The sequence below is a fragment of the Eulemur rufifrons genome, chromosome 26 (genome assembly GCF_041146395.1).
Source record: "Eulemur rufifrons isolate Redbay chromosome 26, OSU_ERuf_1, whole genome shotgun sequence".
In the NCBI taxonomy this organism is placed as follows: Eukaryota; Metazoa; Chordata; class Mammalia; order Primates; family Lemuridae; genus Eulemur; species Eulemur rufifrons.
Window position 1 is genome coordinate 5,088,738 of NC_091008.1, and position 15,561 is coordinate 5,104,298.

Here is a 15,561-nt window from a genome sequence, read left to right on the forward strand (position 1 = left end):
GATCACAACACCATGAGGCAAGTCACCCAGCTGAGTAAACGAAGGATGAGAGGGGGTCAGTAGTCTGCCCAGAGCTGAGACTAGAACGTGGTCCTCACCACGTGTGCTCCCTGGAAGGACTAGGAGCTTGCCTTCGGGCTCACTGTAATCCCCGGGATGTGCTCTCCGTCCACACAGAGGCAAAGACCAGCTGGAGGGAGGCCAGCTTCGCAATGCAGGCTGCACTAGCTCCGACAGAGGGGCTATCTTCCATTTTTCCTTTTTTAATCCAAAGAGTATAGGATACATGTCAGTAGTGTGACCTTCTCTGCAGCACAGCACATGGCACACGCCGCCCCAGCCTAGACCAGCGACTTCTAGGGAAGCTCAAAATTAGGGCACTGGGTAGTCCCAGCATTCAGCTGCAGGGCCGCTATACGGCAAGCAGTATCAATGAGTGACATCCAAATACACAACCAGAGACACCAGAAAAAGAAAAAGCGTCTGGACTAGTCTGATAATCTCATCAGATCCACTCTTAAATGGCTGGCTTGAGTATATTATGATTAGTCATTTAAGCAGCTTACATAGTGACGAGGAAAAAGGCAAAACGAGGACTCATGTTTCTCCAGGTGATATCGCTTAAATTTGTTGTAAGTCGTTGCGTGTTGTGAGATTTAAACATCTGGATGCTTAAAGGCTTAAAGATTATCAACATTACTCGACAAATAAATCAAACAGGACAGACATGCTTCCGCCATGCTTCTCCGTGATTATCAAGGAAACAGAAATCAAATAATCACGGGATTTGTGGGATTACCTTTGGTCCAGGGAGTCCATGGGGTCCCTGAAAATGGAAAACAGAGCTTTTAATTAAGAATTGATTCACCGTTTCCCAGCAGAAGTGAATATTATATCAAGTAACAAAAGAGATGTTAAACAAGAATCTTCTTGTTGGAGCTATAGCTAGAGGCAGGCCAGTGGATGTGATTTATTACCTACCAAAAGTTCCTTCCAGCTCTTGGATTGCTCTGTAATAGGAAATTCATTAGTAGCAATTCTGTCTGCTCTACACCTCTGCGGGGGACGGAGAAATCTACCAGCGTTAAATTGAAAAAGAGAATGGAAAAGAAAATATTTTGAACTCATATTACTCCTATTTCTCAAATTTCCATTTTTAAAAAAAATCTGGATAGAATATGTGAGACGCTCCATGAGTTTAAATGGAATAGAGATAAGATGTAAAAGACAGAAATTTGCCAAAGAGAAGTCCCAGACTTTAAGTACCAGGGAAGAGACCTTTTCCATTAGCTCCTCCAGACTGGAGGTGTTGAAGAATCTAAAGTAGACAGGAATACTCTGGTTTCCGTTCAGATCACATAAATCTTTTGCTTTTTAAAGGAGATGGGACGTGAGGAACTGACAGTGAATTTTGAGATCCTGTAGCATCATTTATGCAATTTAAGATTAAGGAAAACATTCTAATACGGGAAGGCTAAGCATTATTATTTTGATTGCATTTAATTTTACAAAAACAAATGCTTCAGGGGTCTTATAATAATTATTTACAGTGGAAGAAAGTGACAATGCATACATGAATCAGGATAGAAAAAAGCCATGCATTTTGTAGAAAATCTCAATATAGAGACTAAATAGCCAACTTAAATTAACTAAGGCTAGTGTGGATTGCTTTCAACTTTTCAAGTGATTTAAATAAACTATTTGTAGAGAAGAGTATTTAAATGTCCATCGGTGAAATCACACAACAGCAGGAAAACGTTTTTGCCAAGCAATGCCTAGATATTTGTTACATATGTCTACATTAGAATAATATTTTTCCTTTGGATAAGCTGTGAATAAACTTTTTCAGGAAATGGCTGCTATTTTATCAGGTATTCTTATTTCATTCTAATAATGGGTTAAAATTCCTTTCAACGAATTCATTTTCTAATAAGAACAGGATGTAGCATTTTTCTGATTTAACCTTCTACCTTAAAGTAGAGGAAGTATTAAACAAAGTCAAAAGTATGCCATTGGCTTAATTCTTAGCGAACCATTTGGTTTTAGGAAATTAAGGTCAATTATAATTGTTTGTGTCATGAAATAGAAATAGCAGTTAGGAAGAAGTGGGCGATTGTCTACCTACCCTTTGTGGTTTAGGCCATTCCAATGATGCTCTTTCTTAGAGCATAATGGGAGGAGAGCGTGATCACAATTCACTTAATCCGCATTATTGAAGTCTTTTGGTTTACTGAGATACCTTAGAGACGCATGTGACCTTATAGCCTGCTTAACTTGTCCCTATTCTGCACCTCTCAAGTGTTCTAACCCTAGCACAGCTGTCACGGGCTCAACATGTAGAGCGCTATGCTTCCTTAATGACCACCTTCCTCACTGGCCACAAGTTCTACGAGGGCAGGTCACCGTCTCCGCTGGTCACTGCAGTCCACGCTGGGCCTGGCTCATTGGATCAACCAAAGCACCACAAAAGTGAAACGGAAAAGCTCTAACACTGTAGGTCATCTGTGGAAATAAGCTTCACTTTCTTTAAAGAGACAAGATACTGCCATGCTGCCCAGCCTGCGCAGTGGCTGTTTCACAGGCGCCATCGAGGGACACTCGGCCTTGACCTCCTGGGCTCACGCAGTCCTCTGGCCTCCGCCTCCCGAGCAGCCAAGACCACAGGTGTGGCCTCTGCACCCGGCTGACCTTCAGTTTTTGTCACACTATTTTGTAAATGCGCTCTTTTAAAACTGAACAAATAACTATATATATTTCATAGGGTACAACGTGCTATTTCAACACATGCACACATAAATGTTCACGTCGAACATGTCATCAAAGCGTCTCAAAACTCGCAGTTTGTTAGAAACGTTCTTTCATGGCTAAAGTTATTAATCTTATTCTGCCACCCGCAGACCAGAGCAGAGACTGGTGAAGACGGTTCGCCAACGCGCCTGCCACGAGGTTGGAGTACAGCTCGCCAGACCTGTCTGTCCTGCCTCAGCTCTCCTGTCACAGAACCGCCCTCTCTCCCCAGCATCTGTGACCAGGTGAGTGGAGGACGACACTGTGGAGTCAGCATCTCTCTAAGCCCCTCGTCTGTTCTGTGCCCTCCGCAGAGAGCAGCGCAAAACACAAGCTGGCTGCGTGGACGCTGCGCTCGTGCCTGCTCCGGTGGCTCACAAACAAACAATCACACTTTGGAGAGACGGGAAACTCACCATGGGGCCGGGTGGGCCGTGGGGACCCGGTGGGCCTGGGGGGCCTATGATCTGTATGTCCAAAAAAATAAACACGGATTTGGTTACTCCATTTAGACAAGGCAGTTCAGCTGGAATCTCGTGCAGGGCTTCTGCTAAGGCCTTTAGTAGTTGCAGAGGATACTGGAATAAGTGACGAGCCTGAGTCTCTAGATTTAGAAATTCCTTCATGAGAATAAATAAAACACTTAAAAAAAAAAAAAATAGAGTTGTTTTACAAAAGCCAGAACAAATCAAGGGCACATTTAAAAGGAAAGGGAGCAACTGATGACCAAGAAATGCTATAATGCCATGACCACTATTAAACTTCCAAATACTTCATTGAGCATGAACAGGGCTCTAGAGAAAATAAAAAGTATGTTCTATACTCACAAAGTGAGTGGGAAAACCAGTGATTTTCTGCCCAGGATTGGACAGTCCTCTGAAAAACTGCTTCCACCTCAGACCTCTGAGACACTCTGCCTCTTACTGTACGAGGCCAACAGATACTTTTTCTACAGTTTGGCACACAGAGAGGTTCGAGGTCTTTCTACGACTGCCAAGCCTTCTGGCAGAGGTGGACGTAGGCAAAGGACAGGTCAAAGTTTCAGGAGTTGCAGGAACCATGGAAGGTGAGCCACGTGGACTTACAGAAGGACCCTGAGGACCCGGCATTCCGGAGTCTCCTTTTTCTCCTTTCATTCCGTTGGCTCCCTGCAAGCAACCATTACGCAGAGTTAAGCAGGTAAAGTTATTTTCAAACAGACAACCGAATTTCCTCCGGAAACCCATCATTCTCCTGAAATTTTCTAACATTATGCACATGATGTATACAAGAAAGATTTATCTCTTTGCATTCTAGCCTAAAACAGCAACCTTGCTAAAAACCCTAGGATTGCACGTCATACGTAAAATAAAATATAAAGTAAATAAAAACTAGGTTGGGCTTGATTGGTTAAAGTTATACAGTGTTAAATATATTGGGTTATAAACATTGTATCTTTTGTGGTGGTGCTCATTTTAAATAGCAAAAGCAAGTCTTTTAACTTAGTTTTTACTGACATTTATATGCTTCCTTGCTTAAAAAAAGATATAAGGCAATGAATTTTACTACTTTTTTTTTTTTTTTCAATTTCTACATTTTCCTCTCCAAATTCTCAGTAAAAATTATGGGGGAAAACCATAAAAACACCATCCCATAGTATTATACACACAGAGAGCACTTTTCAGAGTAACTTGTTTTTTAATTGTTCTATATTTTTGGCTTTATTTCTTTATTATGGTTTATTTTATAAGAACCACTTACCACTATCTTATGCATACTAAATTAAAGTGACCAACCATATTAATCTTACTATTGTCTAGTGAAAATAATTCAGGAATACATGACAGTTTACTTTATAATTTACTTGCTTACATGCTTTAAATTTTTAGTATCCCAGTTGGAGTAATTAACAACAATACGTCAAATATTCCAAAATAAAAAATATTAGATGAACCACTAGATGAGATTACAGTTAATAACTCTTCTGACGGTTTAATTTATTTTAATAAGAACATATAAAAAGTATAAACATACCGGTAATCCAGGAAGTCCAATTCCTCCTTTTTCACCTGGCATACCTGGGTCCCCCATGTCTCCCTTTGAGCCTTTGAGTCCCTGCAAATGACAGGGTTTGCATGTAAGAAGCATAGTGACCCCTGATAGTTACAACCTAGGGAAAATAGAATTCCAGATCAATTTTGTCAACAGCTTGGTCCTCTGCTGAGATAATTCTTTTCTTAGGTAGAGTTCATTTTTAGGTAGAGTTCTTTCCTTCCTTCTTTCTTTTTTTTTTTTGAGACAGAGTCTCACTCTGTCACCTGGGCTAGAGTGCCGGAGCAGCAGCCTAGCTCACAGCAACCTCAAACTCCTGGGCTCAAGCGATCTTCCCACCTCGGCCTCCCAGAGTGCTGGGATTACAGGCGTGAGCCACAGCGCCCGGCCGATTTTTAGGTAGAATTATTTCTTACGGCAACCTTCTACATGCAGTCAACACTATTTCCCCTGGTAGTGGAGGAGATTAAGTTCTATGAAGCCATTTAACTATGAAAAATATAAACTTAGATTTTGATGTCATTTCTCCTGATTTCATCCTTTTGCTTGGCAACTAATTTTATCTCAGTCCTGAAAACAACTTAATAGATTTAATTCTCAACAATATGTTATACATTTTAAATGAGGTCCCAGTGATACAATAACAAAGGTCCAAACAAATTTCTCCCATCTGCAGCCACTGTACTCCGCTAGGCCCCCTGAAGTTCAGGTCATCAGCGCTCCGTGGTCCTGTCTGCAGACGGGTAAATCATTTACTGCCCACGACTGTTCAATGGATGCCTAAAAATACTTCCATTTTCTCAGTGTTCTTATTTTGTTCTCATGATATCTCTATGAGGTGAGCCAGAATGTTATTTTTATTCTCCTCTGAAGAGGAGTCACGGATAGATTGACAGGGAGTATCAAGAACAAAACTAAAGCATCCTAAAGCTTGAATGATTTTGCAAACAAAACTAATGCTTAATTTAAAACCAACTGCTTTTTAGAGTTAATGTAATTTCTAGAACAGATGGTGGGGAAAAAAAGAGAGGAGATCCTACATCAAACGCTCATGACTTTTGGGCTCTGAGCCTATAATAAAAGTAACGATACATAATGATGCTTTAAATATGGTATATATCTTTAGAAATTACCTGCTCGCCATCAACTCCTGGCATTCCTGGAGATCCTTGCTCTCCCTGTTAAGATAAAAAGTGATGGCTTGTCTCCATTTATCATTCTGTTACACTAAATAAAAAACGATGCGAGTTGGTTAACAGTACAGTTTGACTTTCAGCAAATACATGGTAACCCAAGGATACTCTAGTATAGCACATATCTAAACTAAGTGAAATAATAATCTTCCTTGAAGATTATGTATAATACTCATGTTGAGTGTAGGTTCAGTGTTTTCACTTTCTTCTCCATGAGAGATACAGGCTGAAAAATATGGTAAAAGAAGACACAAGAAGTTGACAGCTGACCATATCCTACAGCAACAGCCTATAGGCCCCAGTTAATTTTTTTCTCCATCTGTATGGTTTCTCACATTTTCCAGTTTCAGTAAAAAGCAAAACAGAACAGTTAACCTAAGGAAAAATAAAACGCAAAGCCTCATGAATTTACAAGAATATTTTAATTGGCACGGTTTGAATAGTAGATTCAAATTCATGATTGTGAGTGTGCTATTTCTGGAAACGCCTCACTGAAGGATATAATAAATCAGATAATATCTTAATCCACATGAAGTTACTTTTGGGTCAATTCAATTTCCTATACGGTGCTGGGAATGAATTAAAATTTACTATTCATATTATTATTTATTAGAATTTTTGACAAACTCAAAATATACAGATTTTTTTTTTTAAACTGAAGACGTTCCATTAAAAACAAATTTATATTATACAATATGCCTGAGATGTATTTACAGAACAAATGCTTAGTCACTTTTCAGTTTTGAGAGGTACTGAACAGATTCCTTGACAGGTTAAGACGTTATTTTATATCAATGAGTCATCCATGTGGATCCCATTACAAACACCCCTGATTTGCACACTGCAGAAACTTCGTGAAAACAGCTCTTCTGAGTGTGGGGGCCTGCCTCACAGACAGATTTCCAGGGAAGCTGACTTGGGGCTGTATTTTCTAGAACAGCTTGTTTGGTGATGCTGTAAACCACGATGTTACAATGGGTAGAGCTCCTTGCCCTGGTAAAAACTTTAAGAGCCGTGGGCTACAGCATGAAATCTGAGCTTTGCAATGTTTAAGGAAGGCAAAATGAAATAAAAAAGTGGGGGAAAGGGTCTTTTCTTATTTCAGATTTCCTGTTCTTTGTGGTAGCAGGAAAGTTTATTTCGTCACAAACAAGTCTGCGGAGGTTGGATGCACCTGGCCAAGCCCTCGTCTCATTCACAGTCTGAATACTTGTCAGCACTGCGGGTCCAGTAATGATTGTTTTGTTAAGCTTTTCCCTTTAAAATGTGACTCACAAGTGTTTCAAAGAGAAGCATAATTCATGAGTTATTCATTTTTCCTTCACCCCTCAAATGTGGTTGGTAAGAGGTACTTGACGTCTAAGAAACCAAACAATTGTTGTTTGACAAGGGAAGGAGGCATGCCGACAGAGTGAGTCCCTGTTCATCCTGAGACCGAGTCCCGGGATTAGGATGAGTTTTAGATTTGACTCGGGCTACATTTTGCTGTCTCTTGGCCATAGCCACATCCCATCCCAATTGCCGCAACCTTGTAAAGGAGAGATCACGGAAAGCGTAAAGGGCTATCTCAGCTAACACAAGATCTCAATTACAAGACCGTCGTGGGGTAGGCGTGGGAGGGATAATTGTACAGTGGGAAGGATGCCAAGGGTAGGAGGAGAGGGAGAATGACCAACCCCCTCCTCCACACCACTCGTGAGATATTCATCTGGCCAACTTCTCCCCACCTTTCAGTTCCAACTCAAAGCCTTCTTGACTCCCAAGACCTAGAGCAGCCTTCCCGGGCACACGCCCAGCACATGTGCTAATCAAACACTTACTCTGTTTGTTAACAATTGTGCCTTTACTGGCCTCTCTCCCTCACTAGGCTGTAAGCTCCTTGCTGAAACCTCTTACTAGTACCCTCACCAGTTACTAGTCCTTATCACAGAGTGGAGACTAACACTTACTTACTGAATAACTGAATTAATAAATGAATAGGAATTGGATTATAAAGCCAGGGGGATTTATAGGTTTTAGTGATACAGACTTTTGAGTGAAGTGGTCCTTTTTGCCTCTTTGTGTCAAGGCACAGGTACCTTTTGGGCTTCTGGGCTACAGAGAAAAATTCTAGAAGCTTTGGAGGTTTGTAAGGAATGAGGTATGTATTTAGCTTTGGGAACAATTTTGGTTTTGGAAACTTAGTCAAGTGAGGAGAGGAAGCAAGGAACTGAGACCTTGGGTGACTCTACACAAGGAAAAAGGAACCTGCAGACACCCTTGTATGCTGTCTAGTCCAGTTCTCGACGATATTAAAAAATAGAGATCCAGGCAGCCTTGCTCACCAGGACTAAAGACTGTGTGTGACTGGAACATTTTTTGTGTGACATCTCTTAGGGAGACCAGAATGTGGTGGAGAAAGACACAGTTAAGAATCCTACACCTGACATTAATGTTATGCATGAAATCTGTTTGAAATTGGGATCTATGCTCTAAATATTAATACATCTCACATAGGCAAGGACCTCAGTAATATTTTACTTTATATTCCTTTATATAATAGAAAAATAAATTTTTCTACGTACTAGGGTTCTGTTTTTCAGTATCAGGAAAGAGTACAAAAGCTGGTATGGGTGCATGTGTGTTATGATAGACTTAGCAAATAAACTGCCTTAAGAAGCATAAACAAAAGATGAATTTCGAAACCGTTTGACTCTCCTACAAGAATCCAATGACAAAAGCCATATTTCAACATGTGTAGCTCAGTGCTGAAAAGCCGGAGTCACTGGCCACGTGTTAATTGATCAAACATGGCTGAATGACTAAGCTTTAGTTTGGAAGGATAAAGCTAACACATTCAACAGATTTAGATAGAATCAAGTAATGCTAGGTTACTACTGTTCGTAGTTAGTATGCTTCATTAGATAAGACTAAAATGGCAGAATGTCTGAATATATGTAATAAAGGAATGTGTCCAAAAAAAACTCAAAAATGATTCCTAAAACTGTCATTTCTAATGCATCATGTCAAAGTTTCCCTTGTTCTTTTTATTATAAAATAATTGGAAGGCAGGATCATTCTCAGTGTCAAAGTAAGTTTCCTTCAATCCTCGTCTATTTAAATATTTTCTTTTTTTCATGCACATTAATATTTCTTCACATTTATAAGTTCTATGGGACTTGTTTTTCTTTTGTTTAATATTCTGTTTTTCTCAATGTCCTCCCCTAAATTTAATTTCTCTCCCTTCTTTTCTAATTTTCCTTTCTTCTTACTAATTTTCCCTCTTCCTTAAGTCTAAATCTCAATTCTTTCTCTTCACTCTCTGAAGCAATATTGCTGATCTCAGCTTCTCTAGCATTCTGTAAGACTGATTTTCAAGAACACATGCTTAACATGGGCTTCTCTGTACTGTATATGGTAAACGGAAACAAGTAAATAAAGAATAACCTTTGGCCCTTGTAGTCCTTGAGGTCCGGGAGGTCCAGGGGGACCCTAAATCAAGAAAAGGTACAATTTTAAAAAGTAGCAAGTATATATATTAAAACTCATGCTTTAAATAATAAGCATATTACAAACTTCTCTTATTTCTATCAAAATCAGATATCCCCCAACATTGATTTGTAATGGGGAAAAATTTCACTAGTTATATAATTATAAAAACTACTTATGTATATACTAAAATATCGACACATTTTAGGTCAAAATAATACTGAAGATGCTTCTGGGTTGGTTCTGTAGATGATGTACAATTGCTGCTGTGCCCCAAATTCACCTTCTCGGGGTGAATTAGCTCATCAATATTATCTGTGTTTCTAGAAACACTCCTTGCCCCTCCACCCCAAGGGATTTGATTTCCCAAGCACTAAAGAACAAAGCTGTATGATTAAGATAAGGCCTAAGACTCTAAAGAAAATTAACAATAACTTTGTTTCATGACGTTTTCACTAAGTAGACAGAGTGACTCAACAGTGGCAAATGTTGTAAAAGGTTATTAACACAAAAACACACAAAATTAAATACCAGATAAAAGCGATTGCTACATTAGTACCATTTTGACGGGCATGCATCAACACCAAATACAAAATCACAAACCACAGAAACCATGCAATCGGAGTTACCGTGACGGTTAAGGTGGTAATCCTCTGTTGAGAAAACGTATTGACAAAGACAGAGTTACCTATTTGTGTGCCAAAGTACAACAACACAATTCTGAAATAATCAACTTTTTGAATATGTTTTGGCAAGTCGGAGAATTGACAAGACACCGAGAACATATTATCCTATTTTCAACACAGTAGAGTTATAAAGGTTTTTTTTTTTAAAAAAATTAGTTTTAGAGTCTCATTTTTAAAAATCTATGGTTGAAGAAAATAAAATGTCAAAATTTTAATTCACTTGATTAAAAAAATTATATAGTACAGCAATACACATTAGAGGTTTGTCAGCATAATTGTGAACTAAGAAATTTTGCTATTGATAAAAGCTCTAGGCTAGAGAGCACTTCATTTAGAGAAAACGGAAATATTCAATTGCATATTTTTCTCTTTTAGTCTATAGCTCATTTGTTGCATTAAAATTAACATTTTTTTGTGTGTTCGCCATGACTAATGATATTAGTTAACATGCAATTAATCTAGTTTCTTAAAGTGCTAGAGAAATGTAACAAAATATACTGTCTCAAAGTATGAATCTCTAAACATGATCCCTAATCCATGAATTATATTTTTGTATTAATATTTTCTAGTCTAGGTCCTCTGCCCAAATTTCTATAGGGCCTATAACCAACCACTTTATGAAATCACAGAGAGGGGAACACTTTCCACTAGGGGCTCTGGTCATAGAGAAACATTATCTGATTACGTGTAAACTTGTGGGTAATAGTTTAACATTATCCTTTTGTTTTCCGCTAGTCCATTCCAATGACTCAAGCTGTTGTTATTGTTTTTATTACTGTTATTGTAAAAAATAATCTTACCATTATCTACCTCACTTCAAACACTTAATTGAGTCTCTAGTGACATGATGTCATCATCCTTTAGAAAACAATATATTTATGCATGTGTACAAATGGTTAAACTTTGTATTTTATGATAAAATAAACAGTCATGGTCATATTATATAGCTTCAGAGAAACACAGTAGGAAAAAAAAATTCAGTGCTTCTAAGATAAAAAACAAAATGGCCACAAACTAATGACGAGGTTATATATATATATGTGTGTGTATATATATATATATATATATGTGTGTGTGTGTGTGTGTGTATATATATATATATTAAAAAAAGGGCCCAGAATTTTATGCCATGAGATCTGTGTAACATAAGGTATCATTTACTTCATTTTTAAGGGATTCACCTAGAGTAAGAGTTGGATTTATAGTTGTGATAAAGTTACTTTTTCATTCTTATAGTGTAGATGAGTCATTTAAACAGCGCTCTTAGAAAATTATAAAGTAAAAATAATTTTTTTTATCATTGCCTTCTGATTACAGATTACTTTTTAACTAGAAAGCAGAATCACAAAACCTTAGAAAGGAAAGGGAGTTTAAAATTCGAACTCTCTGAAATTTTTTCAACATGTGCCATATATGAATTCATTTTTCCACTTGAACACAAACTAGTTTGTCTTTTTTAAAATTGAAGATAACAACATGTTTTATAATGAGCTGCAAAATAAAAGAATATGATTAATGGCAACCGAACTAACAGATGGGGTTTAAATGATTTTGTTGAATAACTATGTTTGTAAGACCTGAAAATTGTGTAGTGTTCCATCCAAACGACAGCAAGCTGAGCTAACTTCACAAATACACAGTTTTGATCACCAGCTGGAAGCATCTGAGTACAGACACACAGAGCAGTCCTAAAGATATCAGCTCACTCTGGATTTCTTGTATGTGGCTCCTCTAAGTTAAAGCTACATAATCTCAGCAGGGTTCCCTCTTGAACTCCAGCATTGGTTTGAAAACCAGAATTTTTAGTAGTGATGGAGAAAGACATGCCATTCTCTAGTGAGACAGAACGTGAAATGAGAGGCATGAACTGCAAATTGCGTATAGACTATTTATTCCCTGTGATGCTTATATGAATCTCATTAGAATTAAAGGTTATTTTCTTTCATTTCTTATAATGATGCAAACTTAAAATCACCCATGATTTACACTAAAGCACAGGTTAAGTTTAGATGGTGATGAGAATTTTTAAAAGCTTGAGTTAGGAAACAGAGGTTTTACTGCTAGTTATGGAAATTTAATCACCTTAAACAAAAACAAATAGCTTATGGCAATGTTTATGTAAACAACAATTTTTCAATAGAGGCAACAGTAAAATTTTATATTTCTAAAATGGTATGATTATAAATATAATATACTCCTATTTATGTAATTTATCCTAGATTTTCTTTTTGGCAGATTGTTTTAAAGGAGGCAATAATGAAATGAAATCCGCAAAATTGTAAATATCCATCACTGGTTGGAGAATTAGAAGAATTAATGTCTACAGGTTGGGATATAACTATGAACTAGCCGACTATGATGGATAGTGACTGCTGTCATCTGTATAGTCACACAGAACTCAAGGTGAGAAAAAGAAACAGAGAGTATGTATCTTTTCATATCAAGATGTAGGTGTCACATTCTTAAAAAAGCATAGTGCTTTAAGCACCTTAGTAAAAAGTGTTCAGAAGCTCCTAAAAATAACCCTGAGAACAATATTAGATTGGATAGACTCATAGAAAAATCTATTTCAATAACATATTCATTTTGCAGATAAGATCAATGAAGTATAGATACATTAAGTGATTTTCCCAAAAGGACTCAGCTAGTTAGTAGCAGCTGGGAGACTGAAACAGAGATTTCCATTTTAGCCTAAACTAGCTTGCCTCGTGCCAGACTCTGTGCGTGCAAAGAATGCTTTAAAAACTCATTCACAGTTTTGCAGAAAATGGCCAATAATATTGGAGAAGTTCATGGGAGATAAGAGAATAAATACCTCTTAAAGGTGGTAGCAAGAATAAGATGCTACTGGAAGTAGTTTAAGGGAAATTGACAACACTGCTAATAAATTAAGTTTTAAGAAAGGGTCCACATATTTCATAAGCAAGAACTTTGAAAACACAGTAGGCACACCAAAACTTTGTGTTCTCTGTCTCTCTTTCTCTCCGTGTGTAGTTATCAACCCATGGGAAAAAGGAACAATTTAGAAAACTGGTTCTAGAACTTGCCAGTAACCCAGAGGCTGCTGTGTATGCACAATCTACTTACACTGAGGAACAGAACCAGATAGATACACCGTCCAAGTACAGTTTTTCCAAGCAGCAAACATGGTTCTCTTCACATATTACCAGATGATAAAGAATGCAAAGACCAGAAGAATAGGCTGAGCTGAACACAGATTTTGCAAAAACTATTTCATAAATACTAATTAAAAATAGTAGTTGTAGCAAAGGACCCACAGAAGCCTAGATCTGCCATAATTAGATGAGGTCAGTGAAATCATGAGGATGGAAAAATGATTCAAACAGGTACAAAATCGCAGAGAAATATTTAAGACCAGTAGTTTGGTTGTCAAACAGAGAAATGGCGGTGCATATGAGTTAAGCATACTTGTTCAACCAATAACTCTTTCATATGTACATGCCCAGACAATATAAGCAGAACACATGCTTTCTGTCACCAAGAAACTTACAGTCTGGTAAGAGGCAAGACTAAAATCAAGTCTGGATGTTAAACCACCGTGCCCTGACTACTAGTGTTTGAAGGATTAAGAGGAAGAACTCGTCTGGGTGGCAACCGTGGGTTGTAGGGTTAGGATTTAGATGGGAAAGAGAGGGAAAAAGTGTGGGATGAACCCACGCGAAGAGGTTTGTGTGGATATGATAAAAATGGTCCCACCCGGGGAAACCCTGTGCTGTGGAGAAATAAAAAGCTGAGCACAGGACGGGTGAGATTATGGAGACTTAAGGTGGAGAGAAGTTTGAGCTTGATCCAGCAGGCAGTAGGGGGTCATTTAGATTTCTGAGCAAATTAGAGCCATCAAAGCAGCGACAGTTTATTAAAATAAGCCTTGGAGTGATACACAAGATGGACGAGAAGGGCGGGGAGGCACCACGGGAAGAGGAGCTGGTCAGGGGCTGTTGCCACGTCAGGCATGAAGTGAACTCAGTGTGGACCTACTGGAAAGGTAGAACAGGCGGCCTCAAGAGGCACTTTGGAAAGGAGGTAGGAGCACCTGGTGAGATGGACTAAAGGAAGAACTAAGAATAGTTTTTAAATGGCTCTGAAGTTTCTATCCCCCCAAATTCAAAGATTCATGGTATCACTAACAGAAACTGTCCATCGAGGAAGGAACTCATTCGGGAGGTGGGAAAGGCGATCAGCGTAGTTGCGGGAACTGGTGGGAGTCGATAAGGAACTGGAGCTTCCATGGTGGAAACGTGCTTAGACAGACGAAGGCAGACACAGATGGAAGAACCGGGAGCTGCACCGTGGAAACACACAGAGGGGGTGAACACACCAAGAAAAGATGAGAGACTTGAGGATATAAAAAATCAGGGGATGGACAGAGAAACTGGAAATACCAAAATGGAGTGGATCCATCAGAGGAGAAATGAAATGAAAGTTGATGGTAGAGAGACCAAAAAAAAAAAAAAAAAAGAGTGGTTTGGTGTAAATGTCACAGAAAAGCAAAGATGATATGCACAGTGGACTGGACACAGAGGTTACTGTCGACCTTTGTAAGGGAAGTTGCAACAGAAGGGTAACGGTGATGGAGACCAGGACGCAGGAGTCTACACAGGAGAAGAATGAATCGGAAGTGGAGGTGGTGGAGACGAGCCACATGGTCCAGTTTTGACTTACTGGGAGGGAAAGGATTGAAGGGGAGTGACGATAAGAAGTCCTTACAGAGGGCTCACGACGTGCCCAGCGCTGTGCTAAGTGTCTAATAAGTGTTTAGCCCTCTGCTCCTCTCAAGAACCCCGCGAGGCAGAAGCTGTCTGCTATTAATGCTACCCTCGTTTTACAAATAGGAAACTGAGGCACAGAGAAGTGAAGTCATTGGTCATGCCTCTGGCGAGCGAGAAAGCCCCGATCTGAACCCGAGCGGCGGCAGCTCCAGGGCCATGGAGCTCCTGATGGCTTTGCCGAGCGCTCTCTGCAAGCAGGGGACAGAAGTCGGCCAGACTGACACAAGATTCACACCCGACATGGCGTAAGTACCTCTGAAGGTGGAAGGGAAAGACAAGAAGGGATTGAAAAATGCCCTAAAATGCAGAAGATAAACCGGGGCAGGGAGAAGGGCGTGGGCCCGGGAGAGCAGGGAGAAGGGCTACGTGGAGCAGTGGCGCCCGGGGACCAGGGCTGTGGGTGCTCAGCAGTGTCACCGTCCGTGGGCGGGGGTGGGAGCGGGGACTCGCCTGTAGGGCTTCGTGGAGGTTGCCGTTGTAGTCTATGATCTCGGTGGCTCCTTGATCCCCCTTTTGACCAGGTGGACCCTGCAACGAAAACCCACACGGGACAGTCACGGGACTCACGTTAGCACAGGGAGCGGACGCGCAAGAAACTGATTTTAT

The 15,561-nt window shown here is 39.4% G+C and overlaps 1 protein-coding gene across 1 annotated transcript in view; it reads right to left on the reverse strand.

Moving 5' to 3' along the window:
• COL25A1 (collagen type XXV alpha 1 chain) overlaps positions 1-15,561 on the reverse strand; it is a 351,459-nt gene that overhangs the window by 23,570 nt on the left and 312,328 nt on the right. The window contains exons 23-30 of the mRNA XM_069459052.1: positions 15,406-15,483; positions 10,109-10,132; positions 9,438-9,482; positions 5,952-5,996; positions 4,801-4,881; positions 3,873-3,935; positions 3,204-3,254; positions 800-826 (exon numbers count right to left, since the gene is read on the reverse strand). Coding sequence (XP_069315153.1) covers positions 800-826; positions 3,204-3,254; positions 3,873-3,935; positions 4,801-4,881; positions 5,952-5,996; positions 9,438-9,482; positions 10,109-10,132; positions 15,406-15,483 — 414 coding nt within the window. The remainder of the gene's footprint in view (positions 1-799; positions 827-3,203; positions 3,255-3,872; positions 3,936-4,800; positions 4,882-5,951; positions 5,997-9,437; positions 9,483-10,108; positions 10,133-15,405; positions 15,484-15,561) is intronic.